Genomic DNA, 27,032 nt, shown 5'->3' with positions numbered 1-27,032 from the left:
TTCGCGAGCATGTGCATATGCACAGTATCAACTTCATACCCCTCGTCAACTTCGTATTGTCTCTTATCAGGAGCATAGATGACATAACCCGCACACCCAAGCCTTCTCCAAGCATATACATGAGAACGAGATAACTTGAACCGAACATCATCCGACCAAATATGCGAAACTTGTTCGGTGCGGAAAACTGTAGAGTGTGCTCAACTTAGACTTGTGCCTGAGACAGAGGTCGCAGTGGAAGGCCAAATCGGGAACCCTAGATTTTTGATTTCTCATCCTTCAGAGTCCTCCAGCCCGTCGAGTAGTACGTGTTGGCGGGTTGCCTAATAGCACTTATCCTACGACAAGACAATGGGACTGGCCGGCAGAAAGGAAAAACAACGCATTCCAAATGACCCACGAAACTTATCCTGGGCAGATGGCAAGTCACCACTTCACTTCCGAACACCATTCTCACCTCTCCACAGATGCAGCTCGCTTCGGCCAGTCTTACATGTCCAAGCTCGGCTGGGACCCCTCAAAAGGTCTAGGCGCCTCAGGTGATGGCATGAAATCACATCTTAAGGTCTCCCAAAAGCTTGATATGCTTGGGATTGGCGCCGCTCATCAGAAAGACCCGCATGGTATCGCGTGGAAACAGAATAAGGAATTTGAGGCTTTGCTGCAGAGGCTTAATGCGCAGGATGGTCAAGATTCTGCTTCTAAGCATGTCCTAGGAGAATTTGTTCGGCCTGAGCATTCTGCAACAGACGTACACTCCGAAGAGGACAAGGAACTGAACCCATCACCGAAGAAAGAGAAGAAGCGCAAGCGAAAGGAAGGGGGACATGTCGAGGACGGAAAAGACAAGAAGAAACGGAAAAGAGACAAACGCCAGGATGAAGATGTCGAAGATTCAGCTACAGTAGATTCGTCAAAAACCGCTTCACCACATATCGATCCTCCTGCCCCATCCCCAGATACCGTGTCATCCATTCTTCAAACAAGACAAAAGGGACGCCCTATGGCGTGCGTTTATTTCTGATAACTGCAACTTTTGATGCTGACTACCTCTCCCAGCCACCGTGCTCGCATACAAGCTGCTAAACGCCTTGCCAACAAATCAGCAGCTGCCATCTCTGAAATTCTGGGGATCGCACCGACTCCTTCATCCGTTTCCTCCACAACCCCCTCTGGTTCTCTGACCCCAATCACATCTGCAGACAGCGACCTCCCCCTCGAGAAGCTCACAACATCGACGAAGAGTGTTGCAGACTATTTTAAGGAAAAACTTGGAGCGAAATCTGGCTCCAATACCCCAGCTGCGAATGACGATGGCAGCACTTCTCGGAGAGGGATTGGCTCTAGCGCCCCTTCTCGAGACGACGTAGATCAACCGCGAATTGGACTCGGTGCAGGCCGCAGCTTTGGAGAAGGTGGCTCTTCGAACGTGGTCGCCCAGTTCTTCAATACATCCTCTTCATCACATGCCACGGTTGTTCAGATGGCATCTTCCGCTATACAGGCCATAATTCAACCTCCCGAACGGACGATGACATCTTCCACAGACAATTCTAGGGACGAAGAAATGACCGAGAAACAGCGACGCAAAGCGCAGAGAAAAGAAGCAAGGAAAAAGTGCGACGCAGAGGTAGTTGATGTGCCTGCGGGGGCAGGAGTCGAGATGCCTAACAACGATGCCAAGGCGGAGAAGAAGAAACGGAAAGAGGAACGGAAAGCGAAATGTGCGGAATCATATGATCTTGCTCCATCGGCTGTTGTGGAAGAAGACTTAGAGACTAAGAAGAAGAGGCGGAAAGACGACAAGAAGAAAAGAAAATCAAAGTCTGATAATCAAGAGGAAAGTGAAAACCGGTCCAAAAAATCTAAAAAGCGCACAGAGCTAGCCGATGATGATTCATGACCTCTCAAAGGTCGCCATTATACCGTCTAGATCTCATATATACCATTACCATCAACCGGTACTACATTATCAAAAATATTTGTATGTATATATGAAGGAACACAGAAAACAAGGTCCACTATCTGCCATCAATGAATATAAAGGTCCAAGGTCCTCTCGTTGCGTGCCTCTATGATGATCTCTCAAACACTTTGAACCCATCCTTGAACTTGTCCGGACTCCCGCAAGAGTCGTCGCAGTACACCTTCAAGGCGTTCACAACCTCTGGAATAACATCCTTATCAATGTCCTTTCCCCAAAGGATGTCCAAATGCTCATATCCATCCAGGCGAGTGACAGTCGTATGGTCTGGGAGTTCTTTGAGCATCATCTGTATGTCAACAAGGCTATCCTTGTCCCCATACAACAGCACGATCGGTGTGACAATATTCTTCGTTGGGAACCTCGCAGGTCTGTACGCACGCCCACCTGGAGAGCCAAATGCGCTGACATCATCATCATACATCTGAAATGCACCCTCGCGCATGATCTGGAACCAGTGCACCACGGACTTGACAGACGCTAATGAGTAGAGATGGGCATACGCAGCAATTTTCTGGAGATATGGGATATTATGACTGTGCCAGTTGAAGAGGAAACGCAAGGAAGTGTCGATGACGCTTGTGAAGATGGGTGGGTATAGGATAGCTTGCCATGTCGTTGCAGAAGATAGAATGGCTCTGCGTCCGAAGAATAGATACACCAATGTTGGGCTGTGATGTGCTAGTGTTAAGGGCAGACAATGGTAGTCAGGTAATGTACTCACGAAGCCTTCATGAGGCCATCAACAAGAGGAGCTGCCAATCCTCTTGGGCTCATAGCAGGTGCAAGTGCAATGAAGACGTTCACCTTCGCATTCAACTGTGGATGAATGCTGAGTGCGGCGAATGCCTGCGCGGTGCCCTGGCTGAAACCAACATAACTCAAGGTGCTCGACTTCGTGATATCTAGGATATACTGAATAGAATCAGGAATATCATGCCAAGCAAAGTCGTCAAGACTGTAGTTCCAAAACTTGACCGAATTCGGATCATGATGAACCGACTTCTTGGAGTATTTGTTCCCCCTGTTGTTGCCCATCCATACATCAAAGCCTATCATCAACTCCTCAGCATCACGATGTCTCCGGTGACATAAATATTGTAATGATACGCACCTTGCTCAGCGAGGACAAATGGCAAACACCTCTCAGCATTTGTCAAACAGACCCATACTTCGCTGTTCATGAGCAACCCATGATGTAAATACACCACTGGCTTTCCCGTGCTCGTCCCAGGACTTCGCTTCCTCTGCCCCCTCTTCGCCGGGAGCCTATGCAAACCCAATAAATATCCATCCTTTGTCAAAACGACATGTTCCTCATGCGTGTAACCCCAATACTGACATAGCTCTCCGAAATCCTTCGCCTTCCGTATAGCATCAGCAACATCTTCGGCCTCGGACTTGCCATTTGCATGGGTTACGGAGAAACGGTGAAAGAGGGTCCGTGAGTGGTTGTGGAACCACTGGATGATGGGGATGGGGAGGAGCATAATGATGAAGCTGATAGCAGTCTCGAAGACCAGGAAGAAGAAGCCCCCAACAAGGGCTGCGTATTCGTGCCCCTTAAGACGACCAATGAGAGGAACAACCATAAGTGACTCGGAATGACAGTCTGTTCAGTTCGAGTGGGAATTATCCTTGCTCTGTAAAAAAACTCAGTGTAGTTGGGCGATAATAATACGTGTCCAATGAATGACAATGAGCAAGCACAGTATACGTGTCAGCAACTCAAGAGGAGAGAATAATTATGAGCCATAGTATTAGTAGACCCAAGTTCCAATATTTTGAAACACCGAACTGAGCATTGCAAGTCGAGACAAGCTCCTATCCGATTATCAACCAGGATAATATTGTTGTACAACAGTAATAGGGCGAAGCATTATTTAAGAATACGACACACGTCCTCCAAAATGTAGATAAATTCATCCGCAGAGAGATAATACGCAAGTGAGAGTCTCACATATCCGTGCACCAAATCTCCAATTTCCCCTCACTCCTCCCCTTCAGGTTCGCTCGTGAAGTCTCGATGGCAAGCTCATAATCACTACCGTCTCTCAAGGTCACTTTCACATCATCTTCATCTTTGAATTTGAGACCCAGACCATCCATAGTAGTGCCAAACTTGCTCGTCACGCGCTCGACGAATTCTTCGAATGACGTGTAGGGCGTCAGCATCATTCCACGTACATCGCCTTGGTAATGCAACTGCAACAAACGCGGTGAACCACTTGAAATCACCCAAGAATACGATAGAACGGACCTTCACACGGATATTTGACAATTCATAGGAATCATCATACTCCTCACTCACATACCCCTCCTCTTCCTCGTACGCTACCTTCGGCCGCCTCTGCGTCGTTCGTCTGTTTGGTTTCCGACGCATGCTTCCCCCACCGACGCGGGAGATATTGACAGCGATTGGCGTCTCAGAGTTCAAGGGTCCCTTGTTGGCGAGCTCATTACGTGAGGGTATCCGCTGAATCATCGAACCAGTAACCATAGTCCCTGGACTTGACTGTGAACTTCCCTGAGGCCACAATACCACGCGTTCCACGTCCTTATTGGGTGGCGATTCTTGCACGACAGAACGTGGAAAATCTTCGGTATAGGAATCAATGTAGTCATCGAGGAAATTTGGCTGTCGAGCCGATGCTAAAAAAAAGTCATTAATATAGAATAAGCGACGGTTTAAAAAACACCTACCCTCTTGAGGAGGAAGAGCGGCACGGAGCACGAATGGCACCTTTGGTACAGGAACGCCAGGCTGGAGACTAGGCGGCGGAACCTGATATCCATTGTCAGGAAGGGTCTGGGTTTGGTACGGCTGAGGTTGTTGGTTCTGATTGCGTGTTTGCAGCGGCTGGGTTTGATTCAGCTGCTGTTGATATTGTTTCGGCACCTGCGGTGGATCAAAATAGGATTGCGACGCAAATGGGGGTTGGAAGAGGCCTCCAGGTTGACTGACAAGTTGGCTAGGAAGAGGTTCTTTTGTCCTTGTAGTCAGTCCTCTCGATACAGCTACACCTGAAGGGGCCATGGGACGAATAGTAGTGTTGCTGCGGGAAGGTGCAACAGAGTTATTCCTTGCCAAAGGTACCGTGGGTGACAGGGCAGGTGCATCGTCGGTTGAAGGGCGACTAGAAGCGAAAGTAGAAATGTTGATGCTCGCAGGTGCGGCAGTGTTGCTCCTCGACAAACCTGATGTGGAGGGCAGGGCAAGTGCCATACCAGCAGTAGATGGGAAGGCTGGAGTGGACCTCAGACCCGCGGTCGTTGTTTTAGAGCGCTCAACACTAGGCCGGTCAACGGGTTCAGTACCTGACGGGTAATGAACATCAAGCATTCGAGAGAGTAGACAATAATAGAGCGTACGTGGCGGGGGAACAGTTGCACTTCTCCTCAACCCATCGTCGTCATCTCTTTCTTTCGCTTTCTCACGGTCCTCCTTGAGTTTCTTGACGCCAGTGAATTCAGTGAACGCATCAGTGGCGTCTGATGCTGCAACAAGTCTCTGCACAACAGTGACTTAGCGACGGCCAAGAAAGAGACGAGATGGAGACGTACCGCCTTCCCAAGATAGTCTTTACTTTTGGAATTTTTGAGCTTATTCTCTGACGGGCGGTACAGCACGCCAACAGGCTAAGACATGTGCTATCAGGTATCATCACTGGAAAATGAGGAGAATGACCTACAATACTAAAGACCGTATATCCCTCCCCACGATCTTTAATGGCATCATCAATTACGTCGTGATCTTCGGTCACCTTCATATTGCGCGCATTCTGCATCTCAGCTAGCCCCTCGGTCGGGTAGCCAAGATAAATTTGAGAAAGACCTTTGTTGAAGAGTACCTCAGGTGAGAACAGTTTGAATTTGAGGCCAATTTGTTCATAGTTACTGCAAAATAATTAGAACAACAATACATAGAAAAGCTCACAAAGAACACTGACATGGCTTGGTTTCCACGAAGATAGAGTAGCGCATCGTTAAAATTTTGCAGAGCAACATCGTATCGGCTCAGCAAAAAGTTAGACACACCACATTGAAAGTAGCTGTTCCGAAATGTTTTGTTAGCTTAAAATGAATACGACACAACAGTCAAGAATTGAGAGATAACATACGCGATAGCAAGGAACGGATCAAGAGCTATAGCAGCCAGGAATTGCTCGACTGCAGCCTCATGCTCACCAATCGTGGCATAAATCAGGCCCATGTTTGTGAGAATTTTGGAGGAATCCGCAATGCGCTATTGCAGCAGGGATTTAAGATGTGACAAAAGTTAATTAAACGAGTAACGCACCGAAAATGAATCCAGGGCCTTCTCGAAATCCTGCTCGTCATATGCCTTCAAAGCTGCTGCCCATATGTCTAGCTCTGCTTTCAACGATGTAGCCATGGTGTTTCAGGGTAATGTGGAAGTACGAAAAGCGTGCCAGACGCAAACGAGTCTTTTGAAACAGATGCGCAGCAACAAAGTACCTGCCTGGAGGGTTGCAACGGAAGGACAAGGAATGAAAATAAAGGGAAGCTAGGTTCTGATCAATGTGGGCCGGCCCTGGAAGAAAACAAAAAAAACGAGATTAAGTACTGTAAAAGAAAAAAGAAACCAAAAGAAGTTAAGAGCTGAACGAAGGAGAAAATGGACGCAGTCACAAGATCGTTGTATACATTTCTGGTGCAATAAATAACCCATTATACGGGCAGTGCTCCAAATTAGGCTAAACATAAACCGGTGGCAGTGTAGGGTCGATGTAAGTAGCTACAAGGCACATCATCATTTCGACTAGCTGTTCACCGCGCTCACGCACTTTGCACAGGAATCAGCATAGCACAACGGGAGCATACAAAGTGATAACTTGACAGTACATTGCTTGCATATCCGTAGAGGACCCCTCAAGACAGCTGTTCTGATTCGGGCTATTAAAAGTACGCCGCAGTAACCTGATCTGAATTCTGATAAGTTAGTTTCCCAGCTTGGACTGGTTTAGTTTGTCTACCACGGGCCCTTCAATAACACGCATGGGCAGATGGTTACGAGTCCCATATCAGTGCTTCAGCATTGCCGCTTTCCGGTGATAGTAAGGCTCCAACTCTCGAGCATAAAGCCTCTTTCGTCCTTTACCTTTCATTTTCCTCTTTCAAAATCACCTACCTCTGTCTCTTCAAGTTTCTGCCGCTCGGAAACTCGATTTGGACCTGGCAGACCCGGCGCCAAGGGGTGATCACGTTAAACCAGACTTGAGCAAAATCTAATTTTATCCTAGAACTCTCATGTTCATTGTCCTTGTAAGCTCAAGCGCTGTTGCTGTAGATGGCAAATGCAGATCTTGCCCATGTTCCAACACCGACGAACGGGTCCCGGCGTCAGCTATTCATTTGGTAAATACAAAGTTGCTATCAGACTTGGCATCCACGACGGCAAATTACATGATCGAACTTTAACAATTCATAGATTATCAGCATATCTCTTCCTCCAATCAACCCATCAAATCTTGCAGATGTGCTTTTCCTCACAACCTTTCGGGAAGTCGGCCTTTAGGTGGGTACGAGTTGTTGAATTTTTTCCAACTCAGTGTGACACTGACAGATGCATGTAAGGTTTGGCTGTGCACATGCAATATTGATGGGAGATGACTAACAGGTGGTCCTTCCGGCAAGGATACCCGAAGGACGACACAAGGCGAGGCGCCAGTTTGCACTGGATGTGGCGCCCCTGAGCAACGTTTGATATCAATTGCAATTCTCGCAAATGCACTCGGATTTGGCTTTTTAAACTTGCCGTCTGGATGGGATACCGCCCAGCGCACACGGAAGATCATAACTCCCGAGAAATGGGTCATGACGCTTCGACGCGTACGCAATGAGGGCTCTAGTAGGCTCTAGTGCGAGACACATCCTCATCCCACCAAAATATTACTCGTCTGACGCGTTCTTCATTCTGTGCGATGTGCGTCATTCAAAATCGGAAACTGTTTCTAAATTGACATTGTAACTTGTATCCATCGAGGATTATAGTCTATGTAGGACAGTACTTTCTGATCTATAGGACCCCCGTGTCCCTTCTGATCGTGAATTCTAATTGTCATATCTATGTGTGATTTACAGTATGTCTTAATTTTATGTAACAGCTCGACCAAACATTTGGTAAACTTCGGTAAACTGTAAAATTCAAAATATAGGTCGAGCCCGGCCCAAATCAGAGGCAGGAGTTGATGTTACTGTTCAAATTCAACTTGATCATCTATTTACCTAGCCCGAGGATCAATGTGTGGAAGTCTTTCACACTGCGCAGTGCGGGGAGACTAGCAATATATTACTTCACCGGCAAACGTCGTGGTGTGTTAATCAAGAAATAACGGGGGCTATCTGCTGCTTTCAGGTAGCTCCCCCGGGGTGAACCAAGCGAGTCCGATCAGATGTCGTCTCTAGCCTATATGATAGAGATCGCGATATGATCGGTCACCTGTTCGGACATGGGACGCATGAAGAGGCATCAGGTCGCTAACCTCATGCATCACTAATGTATTAGTTTAAATTGCCTATAAAGACAGCCATGTGTGACTAGATGACGATAGAACGAGTGACCTAGCGGAATGAGTAGTAACCGATCGTATGCCACCAGTCCATAGGCTTGTATAGGATGAGCTGATGCAACACAAGCGCTCAAGTTCGAGGTTACATCCGCCCATATATTTGTCACAATGTTCCTCAAGGCAAGACCATTGGTCGAGGGGCTTAATGTGTTGGCCCTTCTCTCCGATTTCCGGTAAGACGAAAAGTGCCGCAAAGCATTTCACTGATCGGAATTCCTATATAGCTTGGGGCTTCAGGCCAGGGGAGGTCCCTTTTGGGCAGTGCTAGTAGTGGCCCATCGTATGGCAATACTCATCAGCAGACTCACGAAGAATTTCGCATCCTATGCATTCCTGACTACACTTTCCCGCAGCGCAGGGTGTGTCGCACATCTCTAATTCGCCCAAAATGCTACTGGTCTCTTGACCCATCGATGTGAAGTAGAACGTTCAAGTGGCTGACCGATCACATCGGGAGTTATCACTGAAACAGACTTCTCGTTTTCTGGCTGTCATCTTTTACATGTTCTCGACTAGAGGCGCTGCAGCGTGAGTAGATTGTCCAAGTGATATAAACATCTGGCAAATAATGCTGAGCAGCATTTTTAGGCTCCATAATTCGGTCAGGACATACCCGCTGCTTGAAGCGCTGGATATACTGTCTTTCGTTGTCCCTCAGTATGGCTTTTCTACAGGAAAATACAATAATTCATCTGGTTCGTGTTGGTGTAGGAGTCCTACTCCGGGTAGTGTCACTTCATCGGGGCGCGCTGTAACTATCGCAATTGCATCGAGCCCATAAGTGCGGAGAATGGCGGTGTTGCTGTCAGTCGCTGGCAACGCCTCGTCCGCTACAACCCCATTTGTGTATGTCAGGCGACTCGCCTGGAAGGCTGGATAAAAGTCCATGGCAGTCCATGTGGGTGAAGTGATTTGCCCTGCATTCATAGCGTTTTGATGTGCTGTACATATCTAGGCGTGCCTTCTGTGGGAACGACCAGAGCCTCCCATTCGGTGTGATGAGTGCATTGCGCCATTCCTTATCTGCCTGACATATGGTCGTTAGATCATAACTATTTACGAAGGAGCTGGAAGACCTTCATCTAACTCATATGGCCATTAGATGCGCCGATTCCAGGCGAGCCGCAAAGGGGCAGGGTTGGCCTGTGCTAGATTGGTGGTAGATCACTACATTTTGCGTGCCTCGTTGTTGAGGCTCTGACAACAATGTACCTGGCATAGTAGGCTGAGTAACTGACAAAGTTGCAGGTAGGCCACTAGACTCACGTAATATACTCGTCATAGGTAAGCTTCAAAGCTTTGCATTCTGCCACGTTGGTAGGGCAAAATCGACACTGATTTCACGTTTGTTCCACAACTTGAAACGATCCGTACTGTGAGGTCGGGGCCGCCCAGCTACGATCTTGATGGTCCATATCTCGCTTGACTAGAATACATTTGTAATGGGGAAAGAACTGTGCCTTGGACTAGGATGTGAATGTGACGGAAGCATTAGAAGGGAGAGCATTCGACTGTGAAACTGACAGTAGCGGTGGACGATCGGATAATAGTGATGGAACCACGATGCAAAGACTCGCACTTGATATCTAGTGGTCCCACATCAATGTAACAGTCGAAGTGCCATCAAAATCTCTCCTTGATTCTGCCACCTGCCACACTGACCCGCGCAGAACATGGTTTTGCTAAGTTCTGCTGGTAGAACTGCTTCAAAATAGTTCTCCCGCAACTTCCGCGCATGCGTTCTTCTGCCTTTCCTAGTCACGGTGTTTCAGGTTCATACGAAGGTCCGTACAGATGAAACAATTCCCTTGAAACTGATTCCGAATCTGAAACACACAGCAACGATGTGGAGACTGCCGAACGAAAATATAAGATTGTATCTGCTGCCTAAGTGTTACCCCAGGTATGCTTGTCTCCGAGAAGACGGGAAATGAGCGCTGAACTAGAAACCAGATTGCACAACAGAGTAAACGGTTAAAACCGGCATGATCAGATTTTGCCGGGCGGTGTTCTAAAAATATCTATTATCGTGACTTGAGCTGTTTAAATAGTCATAATTTAAGTACTGTTAGATCGCTGTTAGCTTCATCCCCGGAGTCCAAAGCCAGGATGACGCCTACTCCGCTGCCTGCAACGCTCTCCGGCGACATAGACACGCTAATGATCGATAACTTTGATTCGTTCACCTGGAATCTCTACCAATCACTCTCACTTCTCGGCACTCAGGTCACTGTCGTCCGTAACAATGCACTCACTGCAGATCAGCTTCCCCTTCTCCGTATCAACAGGCTTATAATCAGCCCAGGTCCTGGACACCCAAAGACTGATTCAGGTGTGTCAAGAGACGCGATCAAGTATTTTGCAGGCAAAGTCCCAGTTATGGGTGTGTGCATGGGTTTGGAGTGTATCGTCGATGTATACGGTGGTGAGATCGGGTCAGTCCAAAGTTGTCACGTTTTTCGTATACAGAAATAACACATTACCCTCCAGTTATGCCGGTGAAATAAAGCACGGAAAACTATCCCCCGTCATCCACGACGGCCGCTCCATTTTCCTCTCCCTCCCGCAGTCAATTCAAAGCACCCGCTACCATTCCCTCTCCGCATCTCTCCTAAGCCTACCCTCCTGTCTCATGGCTACCAGTGCCACCTCTGATTCGGGTGTCATAATGGGCGTCCGTCACCGCACCTATGTTGTCGAAGCCGTGCAATACCACCCAGAATCCATATTATCAGAGGAGGGTGAAGGTCTCCTCAAGAATTTCCTATCTTTAAAAGGAGGTACTTGGGAGGAGAACCCCCACGCTAAAGTGAACGACCCAGAGATGCCGCCCTTTCCATATGACGCTCTTACAGACAAGTCCAAATCCATCACCACAGAAGCCGCCAAGTCCTCCGCCCCTTCCATCCTCACAAAAATCGCACAAAAACGCACATCCGATGTTGAAGCCTTATCCAACACCCCGGGGCTCACCCTTCCAGCTCTAAATGCACATCTCTCCCTGCACCTTGCACCTCCGCCGATATCCCTCTCCCAGCGGCTGCTCCACGCACGCAACGGGATGGCACTACTTGCTGAAATCAAGCGCGCGTCACCGAGTGCCGGATCAATCGCTCCACACACATCTGCCCCACACACGGCACTATCCTACGCCCTCGCCGGCGCAAGTGCGATCAGCGTGCTCACAGAACCAACATACTTCCACGGTCACCTCGAGGACATGCGAGCCGTCCGATTAGCCATAGACGGGCTAGATTCCAGGCCCGCTGTACTCAGGAAAGACTTTGTCCTCAGCGAGTATCAGGTTGTAGAGGCCCGCCTGGCTGGTGCAGATAGTGTTCTTCTCATCGTTGCGATGCTGGGCAAGGACAGGACACGGGCACTGCTCGAATATAGCACGGCTCTCGGCATGGAACCTTTGGTGGAAGTGAACTCCCCGTCCGAGCTTCACATTGCGCTGGATGTCGGGGCCAAGGTCATTGGGGTGAACAACCGTAACTTACACTCGTTCACTGTTGACATGAGCACGACTTCGGGCGTTGCAGAAGTTCTGGAACAAAAAGGTAAAACTGGAGAGGTCATCTTGTGTGCGTTGAGTGGCATCAAAAGTCCCGTTGACGTGCGGGCGTATAGGGAGCAGGGGGTGAAGGCTGTCTTAGTCGGTGAATCGCTAATGCGCGCAGAAGATAAGGGCAAGTTTATAAGACAATTATTGGACTGGGATGAGCCCGTTCCAAAATCTCCTTCATCCCAAATCCCCCCTACTGCACTCGTAAAAATCTGCGGCATTCTCACCCCATCCGAAGCCCTCAGCACAGCAAACGCCGGCGCCGACTTCCTTGGCCTCGTCTTCGTCCCTAGCTCAAAGCGCTGCGTGAGCGTGCACATTGCGCGAGAGATCTCTTTGGCTGTGCGCAACGCTTTCCCACCTACTGATTCCGATGAAGAAGAGGGTAAAGACGAAAATCTGAACCTTCCTCTTCCTTGGTTCACGTCACATACCCACGCCTCCTACATTCCGTCACCCATGCGGAAGACGCGTCCCCTCCTAGTTGGTGTCTTCCAGAATCAGCCCCTACGGTACATTCAGCGGGTCGTGCACGACGTGGGCCTCGACATAGTGCAGCTGCACGGCTCAGAACCCATCGAGTGGGCCAGGAGCATCGGAGTTCCAGTCATACAGGTGGGCGGGGTGCCTCCCCCTTCCGTGCCGGAGTCTGTTCCTGAGAGTTTAGGCGAGAGGAGCGAGGCTGAAGAAACTCACACCGCCCCTCTTCCATCTCCGGATCCCCTTGCGACCCTCACGACGCCCGGATACCATCATTTTATTCTGCTCGACACCACTTCCTCCGCTCAGTCCTCGTCTCCCAGCGGTGGTACAGGCAAAACTCTCGACTGGGCGCTCGCAGCGCGTCTCGTCAAGAAAGGGGAGGTGCCTGTCACTTCTCCAGACGTGAGCGTCAACGCATCCCTGAGTGGCGCTGTGGATCGTACGGGGGAACAAAACGTTGATGAAGAACCCATAAGCACATTCCCTCTCCCTCTCATCCTCGCTGGTGGGCTCAAACCCTCGAATGTGCGCGAAGCGATTGAGCGTGTGCGACCGTGGGCAGTGGATGTGAGTGGGGGGGTCGAGCGTGATGGGGTTGATGACGAGATTGAGAGGGTGGGAGGGAGAAAGGACGAGGAGAAGGTACGTGCATTTGTAAAGGCTGCTAAGGGGATGGATTAGGGTGTTTTGGTTGGAAAGTGGAAGTAATGATGAATTGTATTTGGAGTTTCGGTGCGCATACTCAGAGATATGGCGTAGATCTTGGTGTAGTTTAGTGATTAGATCTCAGACTCAGACATGTGTGGTTTGGATGTTGTACTGATCTATCGGTAGGGCGGAATAAAATACTAGACCTGTGCCACGATCAGTGAACGATAAACGATATGGATATGTCGGGATATCTGGCCAAATTTACGATTAGCTAATGTGGATTAAGGGGTAAACAGCGAAGTGTTACCGAATTGAACCGGAGAGGTGCGCACTTATCCTGGAAGTGGCTTGTATGAAGATGAACTGCCGCGCTTAAAAGACGTTGACCATAGAGTATCTTTAGAGTTTCCTAAATTCCCAGAGTTTGATGGATGTTCCATAGGGGGAACATGGATGATTATGCCAACATGACGGATTCATACATGACTTCGCTGTTTCGAATTACGACCATAAGAAGTGGCTCCGGGAACGGATCCGAGTGGTATTATCGCGTGCAAGTAGGGTATTGACGTCAGCGAGCATAGGCTGCGGTACATGTTGGCATTAATGTTGTCGGCATCCTCTTCTAAATCATATAGCACGGAGCTAGGGTCAGCGAACTGGAAGCCAGGGACCTGCACCGCCATGCCAGGTAGAAAGAATGATTCTCGTACCTGTTTGTGCAAACCGAAAGCGTCGAGAATGCTGGCATACAGTTCGTCATCACTTGATAAGCCGGATAAAGGTGGACAGTGTGGATTTGGACCGACGTATTGTGGCCATGGAAGTAATCCCGCAACCTGCAGAATCTGCCGAGTTAGTCGTAGGAGATCAGGGCATGTGCATGAATCCTCAGACGCGCTGCTCGCAAACCTTTTTACCTTTTTGGTGAAGAGCTTGGAAGGGACTGCGTCGACTAGCGATTGTCATGACTTGCTTCACCACGACAGTCTCGGGGGCACACAAAGCAGAATCCTATTAAGAGAAAGAAAAAATGTAACTATACACGCTGAACTACAGACACACCTGCCAGATTGCTACAGCAAAGGCTACAGTTACGAAAAGTAACAGCAACTCTATCCACATCACCTAACAACATTTGCTACCTGTTGCAGGTGTGGAAGAGTCAATCGCTACGGGAATAGTATCACTAGTAGGTCCCTTGATGGGGTCAGCAGACTGTTCAAGCGACTTGCTCGAGACAATGCGGTAGATGTCTGAGGACACGTCAGTGAAATGCCATTTGATACAAAGAGTAAAAAATACCTGTTAGGATGGTTTGAAAAGCTGACTCGACATTTGATGCGTCCAGCGCCGAGGTCTCGATGAACGAAAGCTCATTCTCCGCTGTCAGAAAACTAGCACATGAGTTATTCAATCACAGTCAGCTCACGTAAGACATACCTGCGAAAGACTTCGCCTCCTCGGTAGGAACTGCCCTTAAGTGTTTCAAGTCACTCTTGTTTCCAACGAGCATGATAACGATGTTCGAGTCGGCGTGATCCCGGAGCTCCTTCAACCACCGCGTTACGTTGACGTACGTGGCATGTTTAGCAATATCATACACTAACAGAGCACCAACGGCACCGCGGTAATACCTGTAGAAACATTAGCTTAAATTACAACCGCAGAAGGCGACCACGTACGCAGAGGTGATCGCGCGGTAACGCTCTTGGCCTGCAGTATCCCATATCTGTGCCTTCACCGTCTTACCGTCGACAGTGATCGAACGGGTTGCGAACTCGACACCGATAGTTGATTTTGACTCCAGGTTGAACTCATTACGAGTGAATCGCGAGAGAACTGAATGGTGCATAAGCGGTCGTACTTCCCCTGATCAGTACACTATTCCTTACGATTTCTGTAGGTTACTGTGAGCTAGGAAACGATAAACGAAACTTGAGACACGCTTACGATTTGCCGACTCCAGAGTCACCAATTAGAACAACCTATGGAGCAGAAACTGATAAGCGCCGTATCAACTATTATCAATTCAGTATACGGACCTTGAAGAGATAATCATATTCGGCCATGTCGAGTTCTAGCGCTGAGCGGTTAAAGAGCTTTATGTGTGAAGGAGTCTTGGTTGTTGAAAAGCACAATTGGTCGGAGTTCGAAACTAATAGCAAGAGACTTGGCCGCCGTGCAACCCCTACGTCTTTAATCAGGGTATACCACCCGAGGATATGAGGGCTGTGTACTGCTGTGACCTTTACTACTGCCCCAAATTAGCTGGATGGAGTGGAGTTTGATGTGATTGACAGATTGTGGTACGTCTCCGCCTGTAATGTTCCACGTTCTCACCTTAACAATTACTAGTGTGCATCGACGTATCATCATTTCCCTTCTATCGAAGGTATTACAAAGGTTCTTGGGTCATATTTGAAACCAAGGGGCTCGCTCTTAGTCGCAGATTCAATGAAACCGTTTTCTGCAGAATCTACACAGGCGTTGTTTCCCACCGGAGCACATTTTACGCACAAGGATCGATTCTACATAGGAGGCAGACATCAGAGTCGCATTTGAAGGTGCTGGACTGATGAAATTCTCATTTGTGATAGCCCGCATGGCGAAGAAACATGGACACCCTGTCCAGCTCTTCTTAGCTTCTGGGACCAAGCAAGTTACTTGAGAGGCCTAAATCACTCCGTATCAGATCAGGCCATCATTTAAGAGATAATGAACAACCCAAGCATCGTCTGGCGGCAATATCAACTTTGGCTTTCACTTCCTAGAATGCTTCCCACCAAGCTCTCGCCATGCTTTGCGCAGTTGAGCTTTCGTCATGATTCTCCTCCGCGCCTCCCAATTCCTCCTCAAGAGGACAAGCCACCACTCCGTTACAGCAATGGTTTTTTCTATGCCTGTATCAGCCTATTCTACGCTCTGCACCAAAAATTTGCTGACGTGGTCGACGTCTTTCTGCTTCGGAGGATATTCCGTGAATCCCTTGACCCATGGCTCGACGACGTTCTGAATACCTCCCGTTTCAGCGAAGTGCGATTTCTCCCTTGGCTGCTTGCCTTGCTGCTTCAAAAGAGGAGGCCCCGGGTGCTTAGCTTTAGAAGGGGATTTCTTGTGATAAGGTGCAGATGGCGTCCGGCTAGAACCCTCAATGATCTTGCATTTTTGAGATTTTCACTTTCGCATGTCGAACCATGATCATCTACTCGCGCTGCAAATCCACAGGCAAGGCAGCAAACACATCTGGGTCGATATCAAGTTTGCGGAGCTCTGCGTCAGATACACGCATACACGATGGGACATCACGTTTTGCAAAGAGCGTGGTTTTGTGGGGAGACACGCTCGTTCTGTTCTGAGGTGCAAGTCGTTGAGTTATTCTTTTGATATTAACGCCTTTGACCAAGATCTTGGGTTGGATGTCATGAGAGGATTGTTCCGCCGGCATTAGTGAATGTGATCTGCGCTGATATTTAACTTCTAGTTTTTTCCTGAAATTGCCTGGTAACGCATCGAAGATGTCCTTGTCGACCTAGGAGAAAGATGGAAGGTCCAATGTAGGCAATGGACGTTGAACCAAATCGTTCAGCTTAGCCTTCCATGTGGACAGATACTGCAATCATAAAATCCTCCTATGAAATCCGGTGCCACAGGTATGTGCGGCTCTCCATTCAGAATTAACCATCACGCGCTTTGCTAGCGGGTTAGGTGTATGAGCGGCGTATCCGGGGACGCGTGCGGCGTCTTTGTATGTGCCAGGATATATCACAAGCAGCGGTCGAGGCGAATAAGATGCCGAAGATGCGGGGTTAATACTAGCCTCAGGCCTCACAATCTTTATGTGCTTCCATTCTTTGATCTTTACAGCCGTCAGTGAGCAAGTGATGATATGGGTCCTGTATAAGGGGCGATGAATATCCGTGAAGTTACTGGTTTGATAAAGATGGTGCAGACACTGATGATTTCTTATTCAAGTAAGGTTGACCTACACCTCCATGTGACTATCATTTGACGTAGATCTTGAACTGAAGGATTCGTCCATCCGTTAATCTGTGATCAAAGTTAAGCTTCTGGTGTGACAGTGGAGATAGAAATTTTTCTTGTGAGTACCACAGTCAATTCAGGTCGTCTGCCAATCAATTCAATACATCTGTTCCGATTTTTGCTCCCGAATCTACATAGTCACCTGCACCGTGCAAATTACAGCTCATCGCGTGTAGCAGTGCACAAGACAAAATACAAAATAAGCCGTTGTCCTGAGGACTCGGCGGGTTTTGAACTGGTACCATTAAGGTATCGTAAGCTTGTTCTTCTCCCCGTGACTTGTAAATCGTTCGTGATCTGACTCATGAGTCAATCCTTCGCTAAAAAGTACATCTGGAAATTCCAGAATTTACCAGCTAATATATCATACATGGCGAGGCATAGGTATTTGGAATCACCGATAAGTGATCGTAACAGAAATGATAATATGAAACCAATGGGGAGGGGTAATTCTGCGAGGAAGCTAATGAAAGAAAGGGGAAAGCTTCGAAGAGTATAGCATGAGCCTGGAAAGAAGCAAAGGAGATTAATATACTACAAACGCGGCGAGTAAACGTCAAAAGAATGCATACAGAGACACACGCATTACTGTGAAACACTTCTACACTTTCTTTTTTTCCTTTTCGAACGGACCAAGATGATACAACACCAAGCATAGAACCAACTCGGCGACGACTTGAGCTTCTTCGACCAAAGTTGCAGATCACCTAGATTAAGCAGCGCCCATAATCCGTTGCACTTCCTCGAGACTGTTATTCATTGAGTCCACGAAGCAGTTGATAAGGGGCTGGAAATCCCCTTCCCAGGCCTATAGGACGTCAGCATTGCCTAGTGTGGGCACAGGTAGTATATAATGTGAGGTGACAAGACAAAATCGGAAAATTGACAACAGAACGAAACAACACGTGAGAAAATTGTGAAATACTAGAATAAAGTAGATTGGAGCAATGATCTGTGGAAAACGCTCACAATGTTCAACGCATCATAATATACACTCCTTAGTGATGGAGTGATGCAGAGCGGCGGGAATCCATGACGCATAAGCGGAATAGAGGAGATGAGGAGTGACATGCGACCATTTCCATCCTTTGCCCACGTTAGATTACAAGGAACGAGGAAGAAAGAAGAAAACACACGTCAAATGGATGGCATCTAACGAAAGTGACATGAAGCCAAGCAGCCGTCGCAAACGGGTTCCTCCAGCGCGCAATATATTGCTGTACCATACCATCAGTACCCCAGTCGTCGCAAAGCGCCACACAAAGTCCCGCGAATAAACGCCCACTCACCTTCCCCATCCGACATATATACTCCAGCTGTTGGTCCACGCGCTCGGCAGGGCAAAATGCGAGATTATACTGTTGACTACGTCTCACCACTGATTTCTGCGTCGTTTGGCGGGTGAACCCTGCATTGATATAATGCACGCCTCCGACCATTGGGTCATTGATCTTCACTTTTGATGTGCGCATTAGCTTAGCGTGCACCACTTGTACCAGTCCAGGGGTTAGGAGCTCTGGCCGCTCGTGGCATGGAATAGTGGCAGAGAAAGCCTTGGGCGAGTTGAATAGGTTGAGTGAGGTGATAAGGAAGGGTGGGAGATGGCTTACATCTTCGAGGTCAATCAGCGCTTGAACGATGGCCTCAGAGTCTTTAAGATCGCTTCTAGCATCACATCGCACTAAATGGGGGGCAAATCCCCAATGAGTGAGTGCATCTGAAGACTAAGTTGACAAAATCATTAATGTTGGAGCCACTATTTCAACCGCAACGCCACTTCTGCGTTTGGTTGTCCACGGTTGAACAACTCACCTCCCCTGTCAAGTGGAAGGTGCCCTCGAGGTAATGTGCCTTGATCCAGATGTAGTTGAGGTACTGCCGCTGGTATGGGCTCGTGCGCCATGCCGCTAGAATATCGGCTGACGCTGGTGGGAGCATGGGCCAATTGAAGGGATTAGCATGCTCGCGCGCGGGCTTCCAGCGCTGGAAGAAAGTTAGAGAACCGGTGCTGCGTGCTATGAAGTGTTGAATATCAGGATGTTGTGACGCGCGTATGCAGGGTCACACCTTGCTGCTCCGTATCACCTTGCGCTAACATCCGCACGGTCGACACGAATTGGGCAAATGCCGCACCATTCTGGCCAGTGATACCATGCAGAACCTGCATTGAAAGAGAAGAACCAAAAAAAACAATATGATTGAGGGAATTGAGAAAAGGGGGAGATACCAATGGAAAAGCAAGTCAATAAGATAATTTAGCCCCAGCCCACAGATACCACCGAACTACGCGCCTCATCGTAGAGTGGGAGAGCAGTACTGAGGGACCCGCCGGCCGCGCGTACGTCGGCAACCCGCACCTGGAAGAAAGGAACGGGAAACTTAGGAAGGTAGTAATCTTCCCAGATGAGGGCTAGCGCGCGGAGATGACGTTCGATGTCGTCCGGGTTAGTCGCAGAGTGAAGACGGTGGAGGAGCTCGGTGAGAGCGAGTGCATCTTCGTCGGGTACACAACCAGGAAATTCCTTGAGTTAGATGATAGTGATCAGGATGAATCAAATAACAAGGGCGGATGGATATGGAGATTGGTTTCAGTAGGGGGTCACACGCACGACGATTTAGGTGAATATAATAGATGAAAACAGTTACGTGAGAGTCATCGATGGCGGCGATGGCGATTAGACTCACGACGAGCTCTGGAGTACTGCTGTAATCCCAGCCCGGAATGTGCATCGGCGCTAGTTGAGGCGCATGGAATTTGACACGGAAGTCAGACTCGAAATCTACGTCCATCCTGAGATGCATCAGTATGCATCACTAATTCAGAGGCGAAATGTGCTCACATAGTGTGTACTGAGAACGGCTGCACTTGCACCAAATAAACTGGAAGTGAGGGACAAATGGGACAAATCATATTCCGAATACCGGTAGTCAATCAATTAATATTACCTCGAGTCGAGCAATCACTTGTTTTGGAGGGTGGTCCGTGACTGGGCGATAGCTTTGTGTGAAACTCTGCGTGTGCTTGATAAGGGAGGTCATGGGTTCCAGGGTCTTGTTTGCAAGGACTGGGTTGCTCTAGCCCAGGCCCGGCCAACGAGAAGGATTCGGATCATAGAATCATTAGAATAGGCGAAGAACAACTGCATAATATGGTCAAAGCCTCGTGGCAAAGTATGTGCATTACCAGTGCCTCATCCTTTGATATATCTCAGGTTAGCCGCGCTGATCGCTCTTTCATCATCCTCTGTACTGGAGACGCGTAGAAACCAAAAAGAGGGTATCTGTAATTCTACATGGCTGAAACAATCAAACCCATGATCGATCAGCACATGCTGGACACGAGGATCAGTCGTCTTCGAATCAGACTTTGCTTCGCTTCATACAGAGTGTTATGGGAGAGGGCTGCTGGCAGAAGTTCCTGAAAATACAAAAAAAATATCTGTTTTCGACCGGAACTTTGATTGCCCTTTATTTAATATCTATCCATTTTCCCACGCTTTCATTCGTCATGTTGCTGCTATGTGTTGCTCACATTTCGCTTGGCGACATGGCTGCGTCTTCAAGCTTCATCATCTGCTTTGCCTTGCAGCAGGTAGTTGACAACAGTGTATCTGTCACCTCCTTCAGTCTGCTTCAAAGACTCTTCTCCAAATCCCTCGGGCGACGTATGGCTCGAACTTTTAGATGGCAGGTGGATCCTTGGGTGTACAGTCCTTGAGTATCACATAACCCAGACTGGAGCGTTGCAGTATCATGGAGTGTCGATTTACCGCTGCTCAACAGTATCCAGCTGGAGTTCTTTTGTTAGTGTCTGCTCCGACACTCGAATTTGGGTCTTAGCGACTACGACCGTTGAACTTGAAGATGAAGCCATGGAAGTGCGTTATAATTACTTTTGACATACACTGTCATTACTCCGTTTGATGTATAGCACACTCGCTCAGTCTGGCTCACTTTATTTGTGATGCTACAGTGCATCCGAGGTACGGAAGGAGGGGTGTAAAAGCATATTATCTCATTTGGATCCCCGGATGCACTCTGCATGCAATTGCAAGAATGTTAGTCAAACTTCACCCAAGGGACGTACCACATTATGGTAAGCAAAAAAAAAACTTTGCTCTCAGTTACCTGCGGAGTGCCAAACTTTATAAGACGAGGGTATTGACCTTGCTCATATTGGTTCGTTACCGCCAACTCTACTGGAGAGTCCCGCTCTGTCAATCTGCCGCCAATGTGACTAAGCATGTGGGGAATTTTTCTCTCCAGAAAGCACTTGCCGCTACCTTCAAATTTCCTACTTCATGTTTCAAGTTATTTGTTTTCTGCACGCATATAAGGATCCATGTACATTCTTGTACTTCCCGAACAACGCTCGAATGTCAATGCCACCAGCACAAGGAGCTTCACTCCTCTTGATGCTGGAATACTCTGTACTTTCCCTTTCTCTCCCTTACGCACTATAACCTTTGTTCACCTCGTCGCAACACACTTTGACATTGCCCTGATGCCACCGCAATGCTCCCTTTGTTTTACCGCCACTTTCTCCTACATTCCACAGGAGCACTTTGACACGACTTACTCGTATAAAATGCTCATTTGTAGTCATCGAACTTGACAGAACACCCCCAGATTCTCGAAAGTTCATCAGTTCATCATATTAATCGACCTATCTTCTTCGATCTATTCACTTCCTCATCAAACCCGTATGGTTCTTGCTGCCTCCAATGACATTGGCGTGAGTTTTCCTATTTCTCCGTGTACGCCTAAAGTATCAGTATACTAACGTTCGAGGTTAGGATGCGACTCAGATCGTCGACTTAAGCGATGATCTGGTGATCACACGCGAGACTCTTGTATTCTGCTACCGCCAGAGCAAGATGGCTCAGAGTGGCTTCCCCGATCGGATAAGGAGCCCTAACGTGCATTTATGCCCAGTCTTTGCACAGTAAATCATAGATTTTTATCAAGAGTTTCTGTCGGTGAGCTTTAAACCGACCACTTTATGTCCTGCGACTGATGGCACCAAGCGGCCTCGTCACGATCTCTGCAGAGACCTTGACCCCAATCGCTTTATGGTATATGCGCAGCTCAGTTCGTTGGCTTCCTGCTCGTGCTTTTATGCGGGGGAAAAAAGTATATTAGTAAGAGTTTTGAATGCTGTAGGAAGCGAGTACTGTATTAAAATTGAATCCCGATGTTTTCCCGATCCAATCAAGTATGGTGTCTCCTGTAGAAACAGACCGAGAGCCTCCTCAGTGCCTTCTCTTTATTTTCTCCATTCAAGACACCGGAGATGTCTAACAGTGAATATATGGTACAGCCTTCCTGTGTCACGGTCGTGACATATTGCAGCTCGAGCGCTAGTCGAGCATCATCCAATCCTGGTTGGAATTTTGCAACCGACAGCTGTCACCTCCTCCACCTCGCGGAGAACGGACTTCCTTGTAGTCAGATGACAGATCATTATCGCCATACAAGGTCCAATCCTTGTTGGAAAAAAAACCTGCCAAAAAGGCAAGAAATTTTAGTAAAATTGACCCTCGTTCACCCTGCCAGATGTAGCTGAACCAGAAACATCTGACGAGTACGCGATGGTTCGGAGAGATGGATTACGATACCACAAGAACACGTTGATCGATGAGACGTCATTTATCTCGTTGGTCCAGCGCAATATCCTTGTCAGCGAGCAACAGTTTTATGATGCTGTCGACTGTATTGAAAATGTGAATTGTTATTGTTCTGGATATTGGGTAACAATGATTATCTTCGCTTCTCATTTGTGCGACAATATCACGTATCAGAAAAGTCTACTGACCCCAACTCAAATGCGATCGAGTCAGGATTCCACGAAAGCTGTCATCAATGAAACGATGTCCTGGTACTCATCGCAGGTTTCGAATAACTCATCAGTGCCCCGCAATCGCATAACGGCCCAGTGTTCGTGGTGAAGAAAGTTGGGCTGTTCAAGTCGCTCTCTTTCTTTCAGATGGACTGATGTATTTCTGGCGCAACTCTGTAACAAAAAGGGTCATATTAGCGCAACACACTGATCGGTGAGCGTGTAAATGCCTACCACGCGTTTATGAATCACCAGCATGGTCTAGCTTCGAAGACCTTGTGCTGGATACAATCATTGCTATGATCCCGTTATCGAAATCTTGCAAGTGGTGAAGCGCCGCGTGTTTCATTTGAGATCCCATGGCGATGAGGGGGGTGTCGAGCCCAGTCGCCTGACAATGAATTCTGTATCATCACAGAGATCTGGGGCTCTGGTACATGTAAAACGGGGATCAAAGTCAAGCATACCTGCTGTGCTACTTCTAGAACACCCCCATAAGGGTGTTGCGGCGCCTACCTCGCCAAGTTAACGGAAAAGTCATCCCGTAATGGATCAAGAACTATTGCTGCTGAGCGCTGGGTACCAATCCATCCATGGTTTTCGGTGCGTGAAGCCGCATCTACCTCCTTCACTAATGCCGCAACACATAATCGTCTGAAACCTGATGTTGAGATTCCTTCGAGATGATCTCCTCGAGGGCGTAGTGCGGGACGGGACTTACTCATCAACCAGTCGACGAATTCTGATTCAGTATTTATGCCATCGTCAAACTTGCGTATCATGTCATAGAACAATTCCGCTGCTTCGCTCAGTCGACCTGCAGCGCATAGCACTTTTATCGGATGATGATTTGCCATAAAGTTTGGAGAATCTTGCACCACGACAGTATCAGTAGACAGCACTTGCACAGCAGTAAATTTAGCTACCGGAGGAATGATGTCGAGCCTTGGAAATTCGGGACCAAATGGACCGAGGGTCCTTGTATTCGCGAACCTGTAGGTAGATTTCAATCACGATCCATTCCCTGCTGAGTAGACATTAGCCTATGTGTAGGGAATGTAGCGCACGCGTTCAAAAACAACGGGTTATTACACTGGAATCCATATGTCATCTGGAGATCGCGGGGCGCGTATGTCTAACCACATCTGCAGTCCAGTAAGGACACTGCCCTTCCGATTTCATATTGTATCTCTAGTAGGCACATATGATGTCGGTACCGTGACGTTGGAATTAAGCTGGTGACCAAGTATTAGGCTGGAGAAAAGGACATGGATTTGATGGTGGGTTTGTTTAAAAACAACGCTGGGGCACTTTTCACCTTCATTGTTTGAAACTTTGAATCAGAACGGGTATTGCTTCCAGACGTGACGAAGGCAGTGGAACATGGCCGTAATGAGGAAAGTGATAGCGCCCTGCCGCCTGCGTGGAAAGGGAGTGACTAAGCTTAGTAGTACTAGACATCTGAGTAAGTAACTTGAGGTGCCATTTTCCAGCAATGACAGCGATGGCAGATCAATTACAGTATTGTATTGGTGCACGGTGTAAACGGCGCGCTCGTCGCTAGCACTATTGGATTATCCTGAAGTTCCTGACTCGGATGAACATGTAGTGGCTGTTATGACACACCATGCCTGCGGCGATGCTTACAAGACCTGGCTTGCTAGTTGCTACACTGGGCTACACGATACCAGTGAGTACTGGTTAATTCTTTTTTGACCACGACCAGACAAAAATGCATACAGATGACTAACCGTAACGAGCTATGTCTTTGGATTCTGAACCATACGACATCCGAGTCGATCATCGAGGATGCTTCACCAGTACAACTCAAAAAGTCAACACCAGAGCATCAATTTGAAGGCCACGAGGACGGTCTTTTGAGTTTTGTCTTCTTGCAACAAAGTTCTATCAACCGCTAGGCCAGTAACTCAGACAGGGAGATAGCAAAGTGTTAGTTGGCGGGCCGCCTGCCTTATTCTCTCGAGATCGGAGATACCTCGCATATGACGAACGTGGCAGGAATCTTGCTTTGTGGATGGTCTCATACATAGCTCCTGAGCTTCCGGTACGTGCTTTTATAACTACACTTCAAGGTGGCACATTACACAGAAGGAAACTTGACCCAGCCGTCGCCTTGTCTTGCCTTCATGCCAGTACTCATGCATTAGACCGCCTTCCTTTTCGCTCACAGAACTTTCACAGGCCGACGCTACAAATATTTGGTTGCACAGCTGTATAGTGATGATTGTGGCGACCTTTTTCAGGTAAGCCTTGTGGTTTGTCATGTAAAGGGGACAGCATGCTCAATGAGCATTCAAAGACTTCTCATGCTTCGACACCATCTTGCACCTCCTATCGTCCCAAGTGTCCTAACTGATCTTCGGCTCGCCGCTTCTGGAACATCCATATACCCTCCCATTATCCATGACCCAATCTTCAGAAGGTCTACGTTACGTACTGCCCTGTGAACCGTAATACTGAGACTGGTCAGTCATCAAGCTCAGCTCGTGGTACAGCCCAACTCGACGCTAGTGAAAGCTACAGCCCCAACCTCAAGTGCAAACGGTGACACAACAACCTGCGCAAGAAGAAGGTCATGATTGTTGTGCACACTGGTGCATCTAATGCTGCATTTCCACTGTTCAGCTTGTTACCTCGTAATAATGCTATCATACCAGGCGTATTTCGCCGTGCCCTTTATCTCGGCTCGGTTCTGTTTTGATACCGTACCATTTCTGGTTACGTGTTTTATCGCATGTTCACTGGCAGGTCTAATTATCTTTCTCTGATATGTACATACGTCACGATTTGCTCCCGCGGAACCGTTCTTACATATGATACCGGGCCATGCTCAATTTAAAAAAAAAAAACGATAAGTGAGTTGTCACATCGGCTGTCGTGGGTGGGCACGTCGCAGTTTGCTATTGGGCCCGGATCACCAATTACTACATCGATGACCCTATGCCGTTCGAACAATGGGTAATCAGCTGCCAGTATACATAAGGGGTGACATTTAACCAATCCATGACAGACGATTTGTGTATAATAATGTTCGTATTGTTCTTGGCGAGCATGCTTGGTGGATCTGGCCACTGTGATTATTCAGATATTCCACACAGATTTCTGGTGCGAAGTCGACTAGGTCTAATCGATCCAATCTAGGGCTAAAGATAAGTATCGTTCCCGTTCTAGAGCATGACAGGGACACTTGACACAAGTATTTTAAATGCGGAGGCAAGAGTTGCTTTGTGAAAAAAATTGCGGTTAATACATTCATCGATGTTTCCCGCTCTGCATCTTCCAAAACTCCGTCATAATGCCATCTTGGTATGCTCCTGTTCAAGTGCTTACTTGACCTTGGCAAGATAGTGTTGCACGGCGATGTGCTTCAAGGTATTCTCTAGTTTCAATGTGAGAAACACATATTACGTGGGTAGAAAACTTGCAACGGAAAACCTTATAGCATAATTGAAATCTCCTATGCAGTCCCACTTCGTATCCTACCATTAGCATGGTGAACGTGGCTTAAAATAAGGTGAGCATCTTTGCCTGAAACCTGAGAGTTCGAGACAGACCTCGGTGATACGAATGTCATTTCATCTGTATCTGGATCAAACAGAAATCGAATCGTCAGGGAGTCGTAACCCACACTGGCCGGCTGGTGACATACTCGGGTTATGCAATAACTTGTATCTATGGAGTGTAGAGCAATGCAGTAAGCTGCACATAGGAACTACTCTGACAAACGCTTGTCTATCCTCTGCTGTAAGGAGAAAGGTCTTCCAGGATGCTCATTATTGAAGGGTTCGGCTGAGGGGCTAGTGGGTGCCAATCTTCAAGAGACTGGATATATGGAACAATTAGCTGTAT

The 27,032-nt window shown here is 47.9% G+C and overlaps 7 protein-coding genes across 7 annotated transcripts; 3 read left to right on the top strand and 4 right to left on the bottom strand.

Annotated features, from left to right (window-relative positions):
• The first annotated feature begins 279 nt into the window (after positions 1-279).
• Positions 280-2,177, top strand: F5891DRAFT_100232 (uncharacterized protein). The gene is made up of 3 exons (XM_041360241.1): positions 280-421; positions 468-1,008; positions 1,060-2,177. Exons 1-3 carry the CDS (start codon positions 352-354, stop codon positions 1,901-1,903), a joined length of 1,455 nt encoding a protein of 484 aa, XP_041228978.1. The 5' UTR covers positions 280-351; the 3' UTR covers positions 1,904-2,177.
• F5891DRAFT_100181 (Alpha/Beta hydrolase protein) lies at positions 1,988-3,809 on the bottom strand. The gene is made up of 3 exons (XM_041360201.1): positions 3,099-3,809; positions 2,709-3,036; positions 1,988-2,655 (listed from the first exon to the last, which is right to left on the bottom strand). The coding sequence occupies exons 1-3, from the start codon at positions 3,574-3,576 to the stop codon at positions 2,073-2,075; spliced, it is 1,389 nt and encodes a 462-aa protein (XP_041228977.1). The 5' UTR covers positions 3,577-3,809; the 3' UTR covers positions 1,988-2,072.
• F5891DRAFT_1019226 (uncharacterized protein) lies at positions 3,766-6,637 on the bottom strand. The gene is made up of 9 exons (XM_041361077.1): positions 6,285-6,637; positions 6,106-6,230; positions 5,935-6,036; positions 5,677-5,881; positions 5,549-5,623; positions 5,357-5,495; positions 4,688-5,302; positions 4,245-4,636; positions 3,766-4,189 (listed from the first exon to the last, which is right to left on the bottom strand). Exons 1-9 carry the CDS (start codon positions 6,378-6,380, stop codon positions 3,941-3,943), a joined length of 1,998 nt encoding a protein of 665 aa, XP_041228976.1. The 5' UTR covers positions 6,381-6,637; the 3' UTR covers positions 3,766-3,940.
• A 4,049-nt stretch (positions 6,638-10,686) lies between these two features.
• On the top strand, positions 10,687-13,309 carry F5891DRAFT_947486 (phosphoribosyl anthranilate isomerase; the record flags this gene model as incomplete). The annotated part of the gene is made up of 3 exons (XM_041374744.1): positions 10,687-11,012; positions 11,068-12,769; positions 12,827-13,309. The coding sequence occupies 3 exons, from the start codon at positions 10,687-10,689 to the stop codon at positions 13,307-13,309; spliced, it is 2,511 nt and encodes an 836-aa protein (XP_041228975.1).
• A 1,098-nt stretch (positions 13,310-14,407) lies between these two features.
• Positions 14,408-15,351, bottom strand: F5891DRAFT_1127240 (GTPase; the record flags this gene model as incomplete). The annotated part of the gene is made up of 7 exons (XM_041364163.1): positions 14,408-14,535; positions 14,585-14,665; positions 14,723-14,916; positions 14,965-15,121; positions 15,175-15,179; positions 15,233-15,267; positions 15,325-15,351. The coding sequence occupies 7 exons, from the start codon at positions 15,349-15,351 to the stop codon at positions 14,408-14,410; spliced, it is 627 nt and encodes a 208-aa protein (XP_041228974.1).
• A 2,238-nt stretch (positions 15,352-17,589) lies between these two features.
• On the bottom strand, positions 17,590-20,292 carry F5891DRAFT_1019185 (fido domain-containing protein). Its single transcript, XM_041361076.1, has 10 exons — positions 20,164-20,292; positions 20,009-20,114; positions 19,615-19,845; positions 19,391-19,484; positions 19,136-19,338; positions 18,934-19,047; positions 18,460-18,876; positions 18,293-18,409; positions 17,896-18,131; positions 17,590-17,829 (listed from the first exon to the last, which is right to left on the bottom strand). Exons 1-9 carry the CDS (start codon positions 20,232-20,234, stop codon positions 18,036-18,038), a joined length of 1,449 nt encoding a protein of 482 aa, XP_041228973.1. The 5' UTR covers positions 20,235-20,292; the 3' UTR covers positions 17,590-17,829; positions 17,896-18,035.
• A 4,343-nt stretch (positions 20,293-24,635) lies between these two features.
• On the top strand, positions 24,636-25,892 carry F5891DRAFT_1171562 (uncharacterized protein). Its single transcript, XM_041365549.1, has 6 exons — positions 24,636-24,852; positions 24,905-25,034; positions 25,148-25,227; positions 25,365-25,426; positions 25,483-25,648; positions 25,701-25,892. Exons 1-5 carry the CDS (start codon positions 24,790-24,792, stop codon positions 25,628-25,630), a joined length of 483 nt encoding a protein of 160 aa, XP_041228972.1. The 5' UTR covers positions 24,636-24,789; the 3' UTR covers positions 25,631-25,648; positions 25,701-25,892.
• Positions 25,893-27,032: the final 1,140 nt, after the last annotated feature.

The sequence above is a fragment of the Suillus fuscotomentosus genome, assembly GCF_016647785.1.
Source record: "Suillus fuscotomentosus strain FC203 chromosome Unknown F5891scaffold_13, whole genome shotgun sequence".
NCBI lineage: Eukaryota > Fungi > Basidiomycota > Agaricomycetes > Boletales > Suillaceae > Suillus > Suillus fuscotomentosus.
The sequence above is the reverse complement of the archived record's forward strand: the minus strand, read 5'-3'. Positions and strand labels throughout refer to the sequence as shown.